The sequence below is a fragment of the Phasianus colchicus genome, chromosome 38 (assembly GCF_987193195.1).
Source record: "Phasianus colchicus chromosome 38, bPhaCol1.hap1.1, whole genome shotgun sequence".
In the NCBI taxonomy this organism is placed as follows: Eukaryota; Metazoa; Chordata; class Aves; order Galliformes; family Phasianidae; genus Phasianus; species Phasianus colchicus.
The window spans coordinates 2,120,017-2,139,345 of NC_143473.1; the positions used below are offsets into that span (position 1 = coordinate 2,120,017).

Consider the following 19,329-nt stretch of genomic DNA (forward strand, 5'->3'; position numbering starts at 1 on the left):
TCCCCCTATGTATCCCCCCAGGACCCCTCAATCTCCCCCTAAACCCCCCTATACACCCCCCCAAGGACCCCCCCAGCCCCCCCAAGACCCCCCAGCCCCTCCATCCCCCGTGTATCCCCCCCAGGACCCCTCATTCCCTCCCTCAACTCCTCATTCATTCCCCCAAGACCCCTCCAGGACCCCCCTCCCCCTATGTATCCCCCCCAGAACCCCTCAATGCCCCCCTAAACCCCCCTATCCACCCCCCCAAGGACCCCCTCAGGACCCCTCCTGTCCCTCCAAGACCCCCCAGACCCCCCCACCCCCATACATATCCCCCCCAAGACCCCTCAATCCCCCCCTAAACCACCCTATACACCCCCCCAAGAACTCCCCCAGCCCCCCCAAGACCCCCCAGCCCCTCCATCCCCTGTCTATCCCCCCCAAGACCCCTCAATCCCCCCAAAAGCCCCCTGTAAACCCTCCATATATATCCTTCCAGGAACCCCCAGGACCCCTCAATCCTCCCCAAACCCCTCTATACACCCCCTAAGGACCCCCTCAGGACCCCCCCAGCCCCCCAAGATCCCCCAGACCCTCCATCCCCTATGTACCCCCCCTAGGACCCCTCAATTCCCCCCTAAAACCCCCTATACACCCCCCCAAGGACCCCCTCAGGACCCCCCCTGCCCCTCCAAGACCCCCCAGCCCCTCCATCTCCTGTGTATCCCCCCCAGGACCCCTCAATCCCCCCCTAAACCCCCCTATACACCCCCCCAAGAACCCCCCCTGTCCCTCCAAGATCCCCCAGACCCTCCATCCCCTGTCTATCCCCCCCAAGACCCCTCAATCCCCCCAAAAGCCCCCCGTAAACCCCCCATACATCCTTCCAGTACCCCCCAGGACCCCTCAATCCCCCCCTAAACCCACCCATACACCCCCCCAAGGACCCCCCTCAGGACCCCCCCAGCCCCTCCAAGACCCCCCAGCCCCTCCATCCCCCGTGTATCCCCCCCCAGGAACCCTCATTCCCTCCCTCAACTCCTCATTCATTCCCCCAAGACCCCTCCAGGACCCCCCTCCCCCTATGTATCCCCCCCAGGACCCCTCAATGCCCCCCTAAACCCCCCTATCCACCCCCCCAAGGACCCCCTCAGGACCCCCCCAGCCCCTCCAAGACCCCCCAGCCCCTCCATCTCCTGTCTATCCCCCCCAAGACCCCTCAATCCCCCCAAAAGCCCCCTGTAAACCCCCCATACATCCTTCCAGTACCCCCCAGGACCCCTCCATCCCCCCCTAAACCCCCCTATACACCCCCCCAAGGACCCCCCCCATCACCCCCCAGGACCCCCCCCTGCCCCCTACCTGCTCCAGGTGATACAGCACTGCTGACACCTCCTGCACTCGTCTCACGATTTTCTCAGGGCTGTCAGAATCCTCAGCCCTGCCGGCCATGGCGCGATACAGAGCCAGCTGCCAGCGCATGGACGACGAGTTCTCACACTGTGGGCACAGGGGACACGGGGGGGGGGTCAGGGGGGGTGGCACCGAGGGGACAAAGGGGACAGCAGGGAGGTGGGGGGGGGCGCAGGGAGGCACTGGGGGAAATGCAGGGGATACAATGGGGGGTGGAAAGGGGATGAGATGGGGGCACTTTGGGGACGCAGTGGGGGCATTTTGGGGACGTGTGGGGACACTTTGGGGACATACTGGGGACATGCAAGGGACATTATGGAGACACCTTTGGGGGACACTTTGGGGGACATACTGATGACATACTGGGGACACTTTGGGGACACTTAGGGGACACCTTTGAAGACACCTTTGGGGACACTTTTGGGTCACTTTGAGGATGCATTGGGGGACACTTTGGGGACATACAAGGGACACTTTGGGGGACACTTTGGGGACACCTTTGGGGACACACTGTGGACACATTGGAGACACCTTTGGAGACACTTTGGGGGCCATCCTGGGGACACTTTGGGGACACCTTTGGGGACACCCTGGGGACACTTTTGGGTCACTTTGGGGAGACACTGGGGGACACTTTGGGGACACCTTTGGAGAAGCACTAGGGGACACTTTGGGGACACTTTGGGGGCACCTTTGGAGACACCTCTGGAGACACTTTGGGGACACACTGGGGGACACTTTGGGGACACAGTGGGTTCACTTTGGGGACAATTTGAGAACACATTGGGGTCACTTTGGGGACACATTGGGGACACCTTTGGAGACACCTTTGGAGACACCCTGGGGACACTTTGGGACACCTTTGGGGACACCTTTGGGGGACACCTTTGGGGGACACCCTGGGGACACTTTGGTTGACACTTTGGGACACCTTTGGGGTCACTTTGGGGACACTTTGGAGACACCTTTGGGGGACACCTTTGGAGACACCCTGGAGACACTTTGGTGACACCTTTGGAGACACCCTGGGGACACCTTTGGAGACACCTTTGGAGACACCCTGGAGACACTTTGGTGACACCTTTGGGGACACCCTGGGGACACTTTGGGGACACATTTGGGGACACCCCACTCACCTTGCCCTGCAGGTGCAGGTTGTTGTTCAGGCACTCCCTCACCTCTTCATCCGTGTCCTTCTGCATTGGGGAAGAGACGCGGCCACGTCAGCGACTGCCCCACCTGGGGGACGTCCCCAACAACGCGTCCCCAACGTGTCCCCAACGCGTCCCCACCAAAGCGTAGCGACTTTTGGCCAGGCTGATCAGCTCCTGGTCGGTGGGTGAGCACATGTTGAGGCCGATGGGCAGCATCTTTTTCAGGGTGGCCACGATCAGGGAGGTGTGGATGGAGTAACGATCGCCGCGCCGCTTCTTCTTGGTGCGCTCCTGCTCTGAGCCACCGCCCTGGGGACAGCGGGGGGACATCAGAGACACCGGGAGGGGGGACACGGGGGGGGGGGGGGACGGCCAGGAGACCCAAACCGTGGGGACGTCGTGGCCATGGGGATGTTGTGGTCATGGAGACATTGTGGCCATGGGGATGTTGTGGCCATGGGGACATCGAGGCCATGGGGACCCAAACCGTGGGGACGTCATGGCCATGGGGACATCGAGGCCATGGGAATGTCGTGGCCATGGGGACATCGTGGCCATGGGGTCATCGTGGCCATGGGAATGTTGTGGCTATGGGGACGTTGTGGCCATGGGGACGTCGTGGTTATGGGGACGTTGAGGCCATGGGGACCCAAACCGTGGGGATGTCGTGGCCATGGGGATGTCGTGGTCATGGGGACACTGTGGCCATGGGGATGTTGTAGTCATGGGGACATCGTGGCCATGGGGACATCGAGGCCATGGGGATGTTGTGGTCATGGGGACGTCGTGGCCATGGGGACATCGAGGCCATGGGGACCCATGCTGTGGGGACATCGTGGCCATGGGGATGTTGTGGCCATGAGGACATCGAGGCCATGGGGACCCAAACCATGGGGATGTCGTGGCCATGGGGACGTCGTGGTCATGGGGACATCGTGGCCATGGGGACCCAAACCGTGGGGACGTCGTGGCCATGGGGACGTCGTGGTCATTGGGACACTGTGGCCATTGGGACCCAAACTGTGGGGATGTCGTGGCCACGGGGACATTGTGGCCATGGGGACATCAAGGTCATGGGGATGTTGTAGTCATGGGGACGTCGTGGTCATGGGGACGTCGAGGCCATGGGGACATCGAGGTCATGGGGACGTCGTGGTCATGGGGATGTCGAGGCCATGGGGACATCGTGGCCATGGGGTCATCGTGGCCATGGGGACGTCGAGGCCATGGGGACCCATGCTGTGGGGACATCGTGGCCATGGGGATGTCGAGGCCATGGGGACATCGAGGCCATGGGGACATTGAGGCCATGGGAATGTTGTAGTCATGGAGACATCGTGGCCATGGGGACATCGTGGCCATGGGGACATTGAGGCCATGGGAATGTTGTAGTCATGGAGACATCGTGGCCATGGGGACATCGAAGCCATGGGGATGTCATGGCCATGGAGACATTGTGGCTATGGGAATGTTGTGGCCATGGGGACGTCGAGGTCATGGGGACATCGTGGCCATGGGGACATCGTGGCCAGGAGACCCACACCATGGGGACATCGTGGCCATGGGGACATCATGGCCACGGGGACATCGTGGTCACGGGGACATCGAGGCCAAGAGACCCACACCATGGGGACATCGTGGCCATGGGGACATCATGGCCACGGGGACATCGTGGTCACGGGGACATCGAGGCCAAGAGACCCACGCCATGGGGACATGGTGGCTATGGGAACATCGTGGCCATGGGGACATGGTGGCCACGGGATTGTCATGGCCAGGAACTGCATCCCATGGGGACATCATGGCCAACCACCTCGAGCCGTGGGGACACTGGGGACATCACAGCCATGGGGACATCACGGCCATGGGAATGTCATGGCCATGGGGACATTGTGGCCATGGGGACACCGTGGCCAGGAATTTCATCCCATGGGGACACGGTGGCCAACAACCTCGTGCCATGGGGCCATCGGGGATTTGGGGACATCAAGACCAGAAACTTTGTGCTATGGGGACACTGGGGACGCTGGTGCCACACCATGGGGAAACCTCAGGGCCAAGACCCCCGTCCTACAGCCATAGGGTGACAGCAATGGGGACATGAGGGGGGAGGAACCCCACAACGGAGGACAGCAGGACCACGATCCCAAAGCCATGGGGACAGCAGGGCCGTGAGCCCGGTGCCACGCAGCTGTGGGGTCCCCAAATGTCCTGGGCTGCGGTGACCCCATAGGATAAGGACCCCATAGGGGGTCCCTGGGGGTCCCAACGAGTTGTTTGCCCCATAGTGTGACCCCGCTAACCTGGCCGTCTCCGGACTGGTGACAGAACCCACAGCGAAGGGCAGGAGAGAAGAGACAGTGTTAGGTTATGGGGTCAAGGAGGACACGGGGACACCGTGGGGACGTTGGGGACACGGTGGGGACAGCGGGATGGGGTGGGTCGAGGGGCACAGAGGGGTGGGAGGGGGTGGGGTGGGAGGGGAGGATTAAGGTGCCTGGGATATGGGGTGGGTTTGGGGGAACCAGGTGGGATTTGGGGTGGGTTGGGGGTGGGATTTGGGGATACCGGGTGAGTTTGGGGTTTTGGGGAAACCAAATGGGTTTTTGGGTGGTTTAGGGGCACCGTGGGGTTTTGGGGGTGGGATTTGGGGACACCAGGTGGGTTTTGGGGGTGGGATTTAAAGGGGGTTGGGTTGAGTTTGGGGTGGTTCTGAGGGGGGTTTGGGGTGGTTTTGAAGGGGTTTGGGTTGGGTTTGGGGTGGTTCTGAGGGGGGTTTGGAGACATCAAGAGGGGTTTGGGGTGGTTTTGAGGGGGTTTGAGGACACGAAGTGGGGTTTGGGGTGGTTTTGGTGTGGTTTTGAGGGGATTTTGGGACACCAAGAGGGGTTTGGGGTGGTTTTGGGGTGGTTTTGAGGGGGTTTGAGGACACCAAGTGGGGTTTGGGGTGGTTTTGGGGTGGTATTGAGGGGATCTGGGGACACCAAGTGGGGTTTGGGGTGGTTTGGGGTGACTTTGAGGGGGTTTGGGGACACCAAGAGGATTTTGGGGTGGTTTTGAGGGGGTTTGGAGACACCAAGTGGGGTTTGGGGTGGTTTGGGGTGGTTTTGGGGTGGTATTGAAGGGATTTGGAAACACCAAGAGGGGATTGGGGTGGTTAGGGGTGGTTTTGAAGGGGTTTGGGGTGGTTTTGGGGTGGTTTTGAGGGGATTTGGAGACACCAAGAGGAGATTGGGGTGGTTAGGGGTGGTTTTAGGGGGTTTGGGGACACCAGGTGGGGTTTGGGGTGGTTTTGGGGTGGTTTTGAGGGGGTTTGGAGACACCAACAGGGGATTGGGGTGGTTAGGGGTGGTTCTGAGGGGGATTGGAGACACCAAGTGGGGTTTGGGGTGGTTTTGGGGTGGTTTTGAGGTGATCTGGGGACACCAAGAGGATTTTGGGGTGGTTTTGAGGGGGTTTGGAGACACCAAGTGGGGTTTGGGGTGGTTTTGGGGTGGTTTGGGGTGGTTCTGGGGTGGTTTTGAGGGGGATTGGAGACACCAAGAGGGGATTGGGGTGGTTAGGGGTGGTTTTGAAGGGGTTTGGGGTGGTTTTGGGGTGGTTTTGAGGGGATTTTGGAACACCAAGAGGGGTTTGGGGTGGTTTTGGGGTGGTTTTGAGGGGGATTGGAGACACCAAGAGGGGATTGGGGTGGTTAGGGGTGGTTTTGAAGGGGTTTGGGGTGGTTTTGGGGTGGTTTTAGGGGGTTTGGGGACACCAAGAGGGGATTGGGGTGGTTAGGGGTGGTTTGGAGGGGTTTGGGGTGGTTTTGGTGTGGTTTTGAGGGGATTTTGGAACACCAAGAGGGGTTTGGGGTGGTTTTGGGGTGGTTTTGAGGGGGATTGGAGACACCAAGAGGGGATTGGGGTGGTTTTGGGGTGGTTTAAAGGGGGTTGGGTTGGGTTTGGGGTGGTTCTGAGGGGGGTTTGGGGTGGTTAGGGGTGGTTTTGAAGGGGTTTGGGTTGGGTTTGGGGTGGTTCTGAGGGGGTTTGGAGACATCAAGAGGGGTTTGGGGTGGTTTTGAGGGGGTTTGAGGACACCAAGTGGGGTTTGGGGTGGTTTTGGGGTGGTTTGGGGTGGTTTTGAGGGGGATTGGAGACACCAAGAGGGGTTTGGGGTGGTTAGGGGTGGTTTTGAAGGGGTTTGGGGTGGTTTTGGGGTGGTTTTGAGGGGGTTTGGGGACACCAAGAGGATTTTGGGGGGGTTTTGAGGGGGTTTGGAGACACCAAGAGGGGTTTGGGGTGGTTTTGGGGTGGTTTTGAGGGGATCTGGGGACACCAAGAGGGGTTTGGGGTGGTTCTGAGGGGGTTTGGAGACATCAAGAGGGGTTTGGGGTGGGTTTGGGGGGGTTTTGAAGGGGTTTGAGGACACCAGGTGGGGATTGGGGTGGTTTTGAGGGGGTTTGGGGACACCAAGAGGGGTTTGGGGTGGTTTTGGGGTGGTTTTGAGGGGATCTGGGGACACCAAGAGGGGTTTGGGGTGGTTCTGAGGGGGTTTGGAGACATCAAGAGGGGTTTGGGGTGGGTTTGGGGGGGTTTTGAAGGGGTTTGAGGACACCAGGTGGGGATTGGGGTGGTTTTGAGGGGGTTTGGGGACACCAAGAGGGGTTTGGGGTGGTTTTGGGGTGGTTTTGAGGGGGTTTGGAGACACCAAGAGGGGTTTGGGGTGGTTTTGGGTGACTTTGACGGGGTTTGGGGACACCAAGAGGATTTTGGGGTGGTTTTGAGGGGGTTTGGAGACACCAAGAGGGGATTGGGGTGGTTAGGGGTGTTTTTAGGGGGTTTGGGGACACCAGGTGGGGTTTGGGGTGCTTTTGGGGTGGTTTTGAGGGGGATTGGAGACACCAAGAGGGGATTGGGGTGGTTAGGGGTGGTTTTGAGGGGTTTTGGGGTGGTTAGGGGTGGTTTTAGGGGGTTTGGGGACACCAGGTGGGGTTTGGGGTGGTTTTGGGGTGGTTTTGGGGTGTCACGGGCACTGCAGGCGGGTTTGGGGTGGGGACCCACCTTGGCCATCTTGCTCTTGCTGTCGGCCGTCAGGAAGGACATGTTGTTGATCTCATTCTGCACCACGAAGTTCTGCTCCTCGCGTTTAAAGTTCTGCGTCGGGGGGACGGGGAGCAGTGACCCCATTGTCCCCATCGTCCCCATCGTCCCCGCATCCCTCCCTGTCCCCACGTCCCCCCCCCGGTGTCCCCACGCCCCCCAACTCACGTGGGATTTGGACCAGTAGATGAAGACCTCTCCCACCATGCGGAACAGCTCCTCCGCGTCCGCGTTGGGCTCCGTCAGCCACTTGGCCCTGTCCCAGCGATGTCCCCAAGGCCACCATCAGCCCAACGATGTCCCCATGGCCACCATCAGTCCCAATTATGGCCACCAGCAGCCCAACGACGTCCCCATGGCCACCACCAGCCCAACGATGTCCCCATGGCCCCAGTGATGTCCCCAAGGCCACCATCAGCCCAACGATGTCCCCATGGCCCCAATGATGTCCCTTGGTCCCAGTGATGTCCCCAAGGCCACCATCAGCCCCAGTTATGGCCACCACCAGCCCAACGATGTCCCCATGGCCCCAGTGATGACCCATGGCCACCACCAGCCCAACGATGTCCCCAAGGCCATCATCAGCCCCAATTATGGCCACCACCAGCCCAATGATGTCCCCAAGGCCACCATCAGCCCCAGTTATGGCCACCACCAGCCCAACGATGTCCCCATGGCCCCAGTGATGTCCCCATGGCCACCACCAGCCCAACGATGTCCCCATGGCCCAGTGATGACCCATGGCCACCACCAGCCCAACGATGTCCCCAAGGCCATCATCAGCCCCAATTATGGCCACCACCAGCCCAATGATGTCCCCAAGGCCACCATCAGCCCCAGTTATGGCCACCACCAGCCCAACGATGTCCCCATGGCCCCAGTGATGTCCCCATGGCCACCACCAGCCCAACAATGTCCCCAAGGCCATCATCAGCCCCAATTATGGCCACCATCAGCCCAACGATGTCCCCATGGCCACCACCAGCCCCAGTGATGTCCCGATGGCCACCACCTGCCCAACGATGTCCCCATGGCCACCACACGCCCCAATTATGGCCACCACCTGCCCAACAATGTCCCCAAGGCCACCATCAGCCCCAGTTATGGCCACCACCAGCCCAACGATGTCCCCAAGGCCATCATCAGCCCCAATTATGGCCACCATCAGCCCAACGATGTCCCCATGGCCCCAGTGATGTCCCGATGGCCACCACCAGCCCCAGTGATGTCCCCATGGCCACCACCAGCCCCAGTGATGTCCCAATGGCCACCACCAGCCCAACAATGTCCCCATGGCCACCACCAGCCCAACGATGTCCCCAAGGCCACCATCAGCCCCAATTATGGCCACCACCAGCCCAACGATGTCCCCAAGGCCACCATCAGCCCCAGTTAAGGCCACCACCTGCCCCAGTGATGTCCCCATGGCCACCATCAGCCCCAGTTATGGCCACCACCAGCCCAACGATGTCCCCAAGGCCACCATCAGCCCCAGTTATGGCCACCACCAGCCCAACGATGTCCCCATGGTCCCAATGATGTCCCATGGCCCCAACGATGCCCCCATGGCTACCACCAGCCCCAATGATGTCCCCATGGCCCCAGTGATGTCCCCATGGCTACCACCAGCCCCAATGATGTCCCCACAGCCCCAATGATGTCCCCATGGCCCCAGTGATGCCCCCATGGCTACCACCAGCCCCAATGATGTCCCCACAGCCCCAATGATGTCCCCATGGCCCCAATGATGTCCCCATGGCCCCAATGATGTCCCCATGGCTACCACCAGCCCCAATGATGTCCCCATGGTCCCAATGATGTCCCATGGCCCCAGTGATGTCCCCATGGCCACCACCAGCCCTAATGATGTCCCATGGCCCCAGTGTTGTCTCCATGACCCCAGTGATGCCCCCATGGCCACCACGAGCCCTAATGATGTCCCCATGGTCCCAATGATGTCCCTATGGCCCCAGTGATGCCCCCATGGCCACCACCAGCCCTAATGATGTCCCCATGGTCCCAATGATGTCCCCATGGCCCCAGTGATGCCCCCATGGCCACCACCAGCCCTAATGATGTCCCCATGGTCCCAATGATGTCCCCATGACCCCAGTGATGCCCCCATGGCCACCACCAGCCCCAATGATGTCCCCATGGTCCCAATGATGACCCCATGGCTCCAGTGACGTCCCCATGGCTACCACCAGCCCCAATGACGTCCCATGGCCCCAATGATGACCCATGGCCCCAACGATGTCCCCATGGCCCCAATGATGTCCCCATGGCCCCAATGATGCCCCCATGGCCGAAACGATGTCCCCATCGCTACCACCAGCCCAACGATGTCCCCATGGCCCCAATGATGTCCCCATGGCCCCAATGATGTCCCCACGGCCCCAATGATGCCCCCATGGCCCCAACGATGCCCCCATGGCTACCACCAGCCCCAACGATGTCCCCATGGCTACCACCAGCCCCAACGATGTCCCCATGGCCCCAGTGATGTCCCCATGGCTACCACCAGCCCCAATGATGTCCCCACAGCCCCAATGATGTCCCCATGGCCCCAGTGATGTCCCCATGGCTACCACCAGACCCAACGATGTCCCCATGGCCCCAATGATGCCCCCATGGCCCCAGTGATGCCCCCATGGCCCCAACGATGCCCCCATGGCTACCACCAGCCCCAACGATGTCCCCACGGCCCCAGTGATGCCCCCACGGCCCCACCCCTCACCGGCTGTTGTCGACGTAGCGGATGAGCAGCGGGTACAGGGCGTAGAGGTCGCGGCAGAGCACGGAGAACTCATCCCTGATGAGCAGCTCGGCGTCCTCGGCCTCCGCCTTCGCCTCCATGCGCAGCTGCTCCTCCTCCGACACCACCTTCCCTGCGCGCTTCTTCAGCTTCTCCATCGTGGGGATGAAGTGGGTGCGCAGCAGCTCCGGCTTCGCCTTGCTGACGATGGGCTGAGCGAACACTGCGGGGACGGGGACGCGGCGTGGGGCCACCAGAACCGACCTGGGGCCAGCAGAACCCAACCAGGACCCAACCGGGATCCACCTGAACACACCAGGACCCAACCAGGATCCATCTGGATCCACCTGAACCCACCTGAACCCATCAGGACCCAACCGGGATCCACCTGAACACACCAGGACCCAACCAGGATCCATCTGGACCCACCTGAACCCACCTGAACCCATCAGGACCCATCAGAACCCAACCAGAATCCACCAGGACCCACCAGAACCCAACCAGGACCCAACCAGGACCCACCTGAACCCACCAGGACCCAACCAGGACACACCAGGAACCACCAGGACCCAACCAGGATCCATCTGGACCCACCTGAACCCATCAGGACCCATCAGGACCCAACCAGGACCCACCTGAACCCACCAGGACCCACCAGGATCCACCTGAACCCACCTGAACCCATCAGGACCCACCAGAACACAACCAGAATCCACCAGGACCCACCAGAACCCAACCAGGACCCAACCAGGACCCACCTGAACCCACCAGGACCCAACCAGGATCCATCTGGACCCACCTGAACCCACCTGAACCCACCAGGACCCATCAGAACCCACCAGGACCCAACCAGGACACACCAGGAACCACCAGGACCCAACCAGGATCCATCTGAACCCACCTGAACCCATCAGGACCCAACCAGGATCCACCTGAAACCACCAGAATACAACAGGACCCAACCAGAACTCACCAGAACCCAACCAGAACCCACCAGGACCCACCAGGATCCATCTGGACCCACCAGGACCCACCAGGAACCAACCAGGACACACCAGGAACCACCAGGACCCAACCAGGATCCACCTGAACCCACCAGGACCCACCAGGACCCAACCAGGATCCACCCGAACCCACCAGGACCCAACCAGGACACACCAGGAACCACCAGGACCCAACCAGGAACCACCAGGACCCAACCAGGATCCACCTGAACCCACCTGAACCCAACCAGAATCCACCAGGACCCATCAGAACCCAACCAGGATCTACCTGAACCCACCAGAATACAACAGGACCCAACCAGAACCCATCAGGACCCAACCAGAACCCACCAGGAACCACCAGGACCCAACCAGGATCCACCTGAACCCACCAGGACCCAACCAGGATCCACCTGAACCCAACCAGAACCCAACCAGAAGCCAACCAGAAGCCAACCAGAACCCAAGATCCACATAACCTCCCAGAACCCAACCAGAACCCAACCAGAACCCAACCAAGATCCACATAACCTCCCAGAACCCAACCAGAACCCAACCAGACCCCAACCCGAACCCAACCAGAACCCAACCAGAAGCCAAGATCCACATAACCTCCCAGAACCCAACCAGAACCCACCCAGCACCCACCAAAATCCACCAAAACCTCCCAGAACCCAACCAGAACCCAACCAGAACCCACCAAGATCCACCAAAACCTCCCAGAACCCAACCAGAACCCAACCAGAACCCACCAAGATCCACCAAAACCTCCCAGAACCCAACCAGAACCCAACCAGAACCCACCCAGCACCCACCAAAATCCACCAAAACCTCCCAGAACCCAACCAGACCCCAACCAGACAACCCCCCCCCTGCCACGAACCCAACCAGAACCATCTCAGAACCCAACCCAACGCCTCCAACCCCCATCCCAGACCCTCCCCCTCACCTCAGCCCCCCCAGCCCACCTGCCAGGCGTTTCATCCACGACGCCTCGTCGATGCCCAGGTTGTTGACCACGATGCGCAGGATGTTTCCCAGCAGGGCGTTCAGGTGTTGCCCGGTGACTGCGGTGGCCCAAGGACCCTGGGGGCTGTTGTCCGGACCACGCTCCCACCAACGGGGCAAATAATTACAAAGCATGGGCAACGTCACCTCGATGACGTGGGGCATCTCCGTGTAACGGGCGCCCGACTCCGCCAACCCCCCGATGTCTTTCATCAGGCGTTCCAGGTCCGGGATGTCGGGGCACATCTCCTCCACGTGGCTCGGCAGCCCCAGGACTGAGGAGGGACAGAGGGGGGGGGTGGGTGTGGGGTGTGGGGTGTGGGGTGTGGGGTGTGGGGTGTGGGGGGAGGGGGGAGAGGTTGGGGGGTCTGCAGTGCCATTGGGTTGGGTGGGATGATGGTGTGGGGGTGGGGTCGTAAAGATGGGGAGGGGAGGGGATGGGGTGGGATGAGGTTGGGATGGGGATGGGATGGGGATGGGATGGGGGTGGGGATGAGGATGGGGATGAGGATGGGGATGGGGATGGGATGGGGATGGGATGGGATGGGGATGGGGATGGGATGGGATGGGGATGGGATGGGATGGGGATGGGGATGGGATGGGGATGGGGATGGGGGTCTGCAGGGCACCAGCTTTGGATATGGTGGCACGCGGTGTTGGAGTCCCAAAGATGGAGATGGGATGGGATGGGATGGGATGGGATGGGATGGGATGGGGATGGGGATGGGATGGGGATGGGATGGGATGGGGATGGGGATGGGGATGGGGATGGGGATGGGATGGGGATGGGATGGGGGTGGGGATGGGGATGGGGATGAGGATGGGGATGGGGATGGGGATGGGATGGGGGTGGGGTGTGGGGGTGGGATGGGGTGGGGGTGGGGGTGGGATGAGGTTGGGGCTGGGGATGGGGGTGGGATGGGGATGGGATGGGGATGAGGATGGGGATGGGATGGGGATGGGATGGGGACGGGGGTGGGGACGGGGGTGGGGATGGGGATGGGATGGGGACGGGGGTGGGGATGAGGATGGGGATGGGATGGGGATGGGGATGGGATGGGATGGGGATGGGGATGGGATGGGGATGGGGATGGGATGGGGATGGGATGGGGATGGGATGGGATGGGGATGGGGATGGGGATGGGATGGGATGGGGATGGGGATGGGATGGGATGGGGATGGGGATGGGATGGGGATGGGATGGGATGGGGATGGGGATGGGATGGGGATGGGATGGGATGGGGATGGGGATGGGGGTCTGCAGGGCACCAGCTTTGGATATGGTGGCACGCGGTGTTGGAGTCCCAAAGATGGAGATGGGATGGGATGGGATGGGATGGGGGTGGGATGGGGGTGGGGATGGGAATGGGGATGGGATGGGGATGGGGATGGGGATGGGGTGGGGATGGGATGAGGTTGGGATGGGGATGGGATGGGGATGGGATGGGGATGGGGATGGGATGGGATGGGATGGGATGGGGGTGGGATGGGATGGGATGGGATGGGATGGGATGGGATGGGATGGGGGTGGGGATGGGGGTGGGGATGGGGATGGGGATGGGATGGGGATGAGGGTGGGGGTCTGCAGGGCACCAACTTTGGGTATGGTGGCACGTGGTGTTGGGGTCCCAAAGGTGGGGGTGGGATGGGATGGGATGGGATGGGGATGGGGATGGGGGTGGGATGGGGGTGGGATGGGGGTGGGATGGGGATGGGATGGGGATGGGAATGGGGATGGGGATGGGATGGGGATGGGGATGGGGATGGGATGGGATGGGATGGGATGGGATGGGATGGGATGGGATGGGATGGGATGGGGGTGGGGATGGGGATGGGATGGGGATGGGGGTGGGGGTCTGCAGGGCACCAACTTTGGGTATGGTGGCACGTGGTGTTGGGGTCCCAAAGGTGAGGGTGGGATGGGGGGGAGAGGCGGGGGTCTGCAGTGCCCCAAAGATGGGGGTCTGCAGTGCCCCAGTGTTGGGTAGGGTGGCACCCAGTGTTGGGGTCCCAAAGATGGGGACAAGGGAGGGGTCTTGGGGACACGGAGGTGCCCCAGCGTTGGGTCAACTGTGGGAGAAAAGGGGATCTAGACCCCAAAGTTGGGTCAACCTCAGGGTGCCCTGATGTCGGGTGGGCTTTCGGGTCCTCAGGGTGCAGAGATGCCCCGAAAGTGGGGGAGGGGGTTTGGGGTCACTGGTGACAAAGAGGTGCCCCAAACTTCGGGACGAAGTTGGGGCCTCGGAGACGTGGGGGTCTCGGGTCAACGCTGGGGTTTGGGTGGGCGGCTCGGGGTCTGGGGGTCAGGGTGGGTGGGGTGTTTTTGGGGTGGGGGCACTCACTGGCCCGCTCGCGGGGCGATTTGGTGCTGTACACCGAGCAGGGGTTGAACTCGTTGAGCCGCGGCTCCAGGAAGGCCACAGGCATGGCGGCCGCCAGCCGCGCCAGGCATTCCCCCAGTGCTGGGCGCTGCCTGCGGGGACGCGGGGACGCGGGGCTGGGACGCGGCCCCATGGCCGCCCCATAGCCACCGCCCCATAGCCGCCCCATAGCCACCGCCCCATAGCCACCGCCCCATAGCCACCGCCCCATAGCTGCCCCACAGCCACCGCCCCATAGCCACCACCCCACATCTATCAGCCCCATCTACCGCCCCATAGCCAACGCCCCATAGCCACCGCCCCACATCTATCAGCCCCATCTACTGCCCCATAGCCACCGCCCCATAGCCGCCCCACAGCCACTGCCCCATAGCCACCCCATAGCCACCACCCCATAGCCACCGCCCCACATCTATCAGCCCCATCTACCGCCCCATAGCCACCGCCCCATAGCCACCGCCCCACATCTATCAGCCCCATCTACTGCCCCATAGCCACCGCCCCACATCTACCGCCCCATAGCCACCGCCCCACATCTACCACCCCATAGCCACCACCCCATAGCCACCGCCCCATAGCCACCGCCCCATAGCCGCCCCACAGCCACCGCCCCATAGCCACCACCCCACATCTATCTGCCCCATCTACCGCCCCATAGCCACTGCCCCATAGCCACCGCCCCACATCTATCAGCCCCATCTACTGCCCCATAGCCACCGCCCCATAGCCGCCCCATAGCCACCGCCCCATAGCCGCCCCACAGCCACCGCCCCATAGCCACCACCCCACATCTATCAGCCCCATCTACTGCCCCATAGCCACCGCCCCACATCTACCGCCCCATAGCCACAGCCCCATAGCCACCACCCCACATCTACCGCCCCATAGCCACCGCCCCACATCTATCAGCCCCATCTACCGCCCCATAGCCACCGCCCCACATCTATCAGCCCCATCTACTGCCCCACAGCCACCACCCCACATCTATCAGCCCCATCTAACGCCCCATAGCCACCACCCCATAGCCACCACCCCATAGCCACCGCCCCACATCTACCGCCCCATAGCCACTGCTCCATAGCCACCACCCCACATCTATCAGCCCCATCTACTGCCCCATAGCCACTGCCCCATAGCCGCCCCACAGCCACCGCCCCACATCTACCGCCCCATAGCCACCGCCCCATAGCCACCGCCCCACATCTATCAGCCCCATCTAACGCCCCATAGCCACCACCCCATAGCCACCACCCCATAGCCACCGCCCCACATCTACCGCCCCATAGCCACCGCCCCATAGCCACCACCCCACATCTACCGCCCCATAGCCACCACCCCACATCTACCGCCCCACATCTACCGCCCCATAGCCACCGCCCCATAGCCACTGCCCCACATCTATCACCCCCATCTGCCTCCCCATAGCCACCACCCCATAGCCGCCCCATAGCCACCGCCCCATAGCCACCACCCCACATCTACCGCCCCATAGCCACCACCCCACATCTATCAGCCCCATCTACCGCCCCATAGCCACCGCCCCATAGCCACCGCCCCACATCTATCAGCCCCATCTACTGCCCCATAGCCACCGCCCCACATCTACCGCCCCATAGCCACCACCCCATAGCCACCACCCCACATCTATCAGCCCCATAGCCACCACCCCACATCTACCGCCCCATAGCCACCACCCCATAGCCACCACCCCACATCTACCGCCCCATAGCCACCGCCCCACATCTACCGCCCCACAGCCACTGCCCCACAGCCACCACCCCACATCTATCAGCCCCATCTACTGCCCCATAGCCGCCACCCCATAGCCACCGCCCCATAGCCACCACCCCACATCTACCGTCCCATAGCCACCGCCCCACATCTATCAGCCCCATCTACTGCCCCATAGCCACCACCCCATAGCCACCGCCCCATAGCCACCGCCCCACATCTACCACCCCATAGCCACCGCCCCATAGCCACCGCCCCATAGCCGCCCCACAGCCACCGCCCCATAGCCACCACCCCACATCTATCAGCCCCATCTACCGCCCCATAGCCACTGCCCCATAGCCACCGCCCCACATCTACCGCCCCATAGCCACCGCCCCATAGCCACCACCCCACATCTACAGCCCCATAGCCACCGCCCCATAGCCACCACCCCACATCTACAGCCCCATAGCCACCGCCCCATAACTACCACCCTGTAGCCACCACCCCACAGCCACCGCCCCACAGCCACCGCCCCACAAGTGGGCCCCCCGGGGGTCCCGTGCCCCCCACGCTCACCTTTCCACGTAGGGGTTCCTCGTGGTGCCCAAGGAGTAAATGCTGCACAGGATGCGGTAACACGAGACCTGGACGTCGTCCACTGCGGGAGGGCAAAGACCCCAAAGTGGCCCCAAAGTGACCCAAAGTGGCCCCAAAGTGGCCCCAAAGTGGCCCCAGGTCAGCCTCTGTGGCCCTGCAGTGCCACGTGCCTCAGGTGTCCCCTCCTGTCCCCAAAGTGTCCCCTCCTGCCCTTGGAACCCCAAGTGCCCCATGCTCCCCAGAATGTTCCCAGGTGTCTTCAAGCGTCCCCTTGTCCCCAAGTGTCCCTTCGTCCTCAGAATGTCCCCAATGTCCCCGTGTCCCCAGTGTCCCAACGTCCCCATACCCAAAGTCCCCATGTCCCCATTGTCCTTATGACCCCAATGACCCCACCATCCATCCCCACATCCCCATTGTCCCCATGTCCCCACAGTCCTCATGACCCCCACATCCCCACGTCCCCATGTCCAAAGTCCCCATGTCCCCAAGGTCCTCATGACCCCAATGACCCCAACGTCCATCCCCACGTCCCCAACATCCCCATACCCCTCACGACCCCAACATCCATCCCCATGTCCCCAATGTCCCCACGTCCCCAACATCCCCACGTCCCCACGCCCCCAGCATCCTCATGACCCTCGTGACCCCACCATCCATCCCCACGTCCCCAACATCCCCATGTCCCCAATGTCCCCACGTCCCCGATGTCCCCACGTCCCCAACATCCCCACGTCCCCGATGTCCCCACGTCCCCGATGTCCCCACGTCCCCGATGTCCCCATGTCCCCAACATCCCCATGTCCCCACACCCCCAGGGTCCTCATAACCCCAATGACCCCACCATCCATCCCCATGTCCCCAACATCCCCATGTCACCAGTGTCCCCATGTCCCCAACGTCTCCACACCCCACGTCCCCAACATCCCCACATCCCCATGTCCCAAGGTCCTCATGACCCCAATGACCCCATTATCCATCCCCATGTCCCCAACATCCCCACGTCCCCAACATCCCCACGTCCCCACGCCCCCAGGGTCCTCATGACCCCACCATCCATCCCCATGTCCCCAACATCCCCATGTCCCCAAAGTCCTCATGACCCCAATGACCCCACCATCCATCCCCATGTCACCAACATCCCCACGTCCCCGATGTCCCCACGTCCCCAACGTCCCCATGCCCCTCATGACTCCATCCATCCCCATGTCCCCAATGTCCCCATGTCCCCGACATCCCCACATCCCAACATCCCCACGCCCAAAGTCCCCAACATCCCCACGGTCCTCATGACCCCAATGACTCCATCATCCATCCCCACGTCCCCAACATCCCCATGTCCCCAACGTCCCCACATCCCCAATGTCCCCACGTCCCCAACATCCCCACATCCCCAACATCCCCACGTCCCCGACGTCCCCACGTCCCCAATGTCCCCATGGTCCTCATGACCCCAGTGACCCCATCATCCATCCCCACGTCCCCAACATCCCCACATCCCCAACGTCCCCACGTCCCCAACATCCCCACGTCCCCATGCCCCCAGCATCCTCATGACCCCAATGACCCCACCATCCATCCCCATGTCCCCAACATCCCCACATCCCCAACATCCCCAGGGTCCTCTTGACCCCAATGACCCCACCATCCATCCCCACGTACCCAACATCCCCATGTCCCCAACATCCCCACGTCCCCAACATCCCCACACCCAAAGTCCCCATGTCCCCAAGGTCCTCATGACCCCAATGACCCCACCATCCATCCCCACGTCCCCAACATCCCCATGTCCCCAACGTCCCCACATCCCCAATGTCCCCACGTCCCCAACATCCCCACATCCCCAACATCCCCACGTCCCCGACGTCCCCACGTCCCCAATGTCCCCATGGTCCTCATGACCCCAGTGACCCCATCATCCATCCCCACGTCCCCAACATCCCCACATCCCCAACGTCCCCACGTCCCCAACATCCCCACGTCCCCATGCCCCCAGCATCCTCATGACCCCAATGACCCCACCATCCATCCCCATGTCCCCAACATCCCCACATCCCCAACATCCCCAGGGTCCTCTTGACCCCAATGACCCCACCATCCATCCCCACGTACCCAACATCCCCATGTCCCCAACATCCCCACGTCCCCAACATCCCCACACCCAAAGTCCCCATGTCCCCAAGGTCCTCATGACCCCAATGACCCCACCATCCATCCCCACGTCCCCAACATCCCCATGTCCCCAACGTCCCCACATCCCCA

The 19,329-nt window shown here is 62.0% G+C and overlaps 1 protein-coding gene across 1 annotated transcript in view; it reads right to left on the bottom strand.

Annotated features, from left to right (window-relative positions):
* The window catches only part of RYR1 (ryanodine receptor 1), a 180,050-nt gene that overhangs the window by 31,748 nt on the left and 128,973 nt on the right, over positions 1 to 19,329 (bottom strand). The window contains exons 64-73 of the mRNA XM_090129818.1: positions 17,050 to 17,131; positions 14,719 to 14,849; positions 12,337 to 12,651; positions 10,368 to 10,608; positions 7,799 to 7,886; positions 7,592 to 7,684; positions 4,853 to 4,867; positions 2,688 to 2,858; positions 2,532 to 2,591; positions 1,345 to 1,482 (exon numbers count right to left, since the gene is read on the bottom strand). Coding sequence (XP_089985944.1) covers positions 1,345 to 1,482; positions 2,532 to 2,591; positions 2,688 to 2,858; positions 4,853 to 4,867; positions 7,592 to 7,684; positions 7,799 to 7,886; positions 10,368 to 10,608; positions 12,337 to 12,651; positions 14,719 to 14,849; positions 17,050 to 17,131 — 1,334 coding nt within the window. The remainder of the gene's footprint in view (positions 1 to 1,344; positions 1,483 to 2,531; positions 2,592 to 2,687; positions 2,859 to 4,852; positions 4,868 to 7,591; positions 7,685 to 7,798; positions 7,887 to 10,367; positions 10,609 to 12,336; positions 12,652 to 14,718; positions 14,850 to 17,049; positions 17,132 to 19,329) is intronic.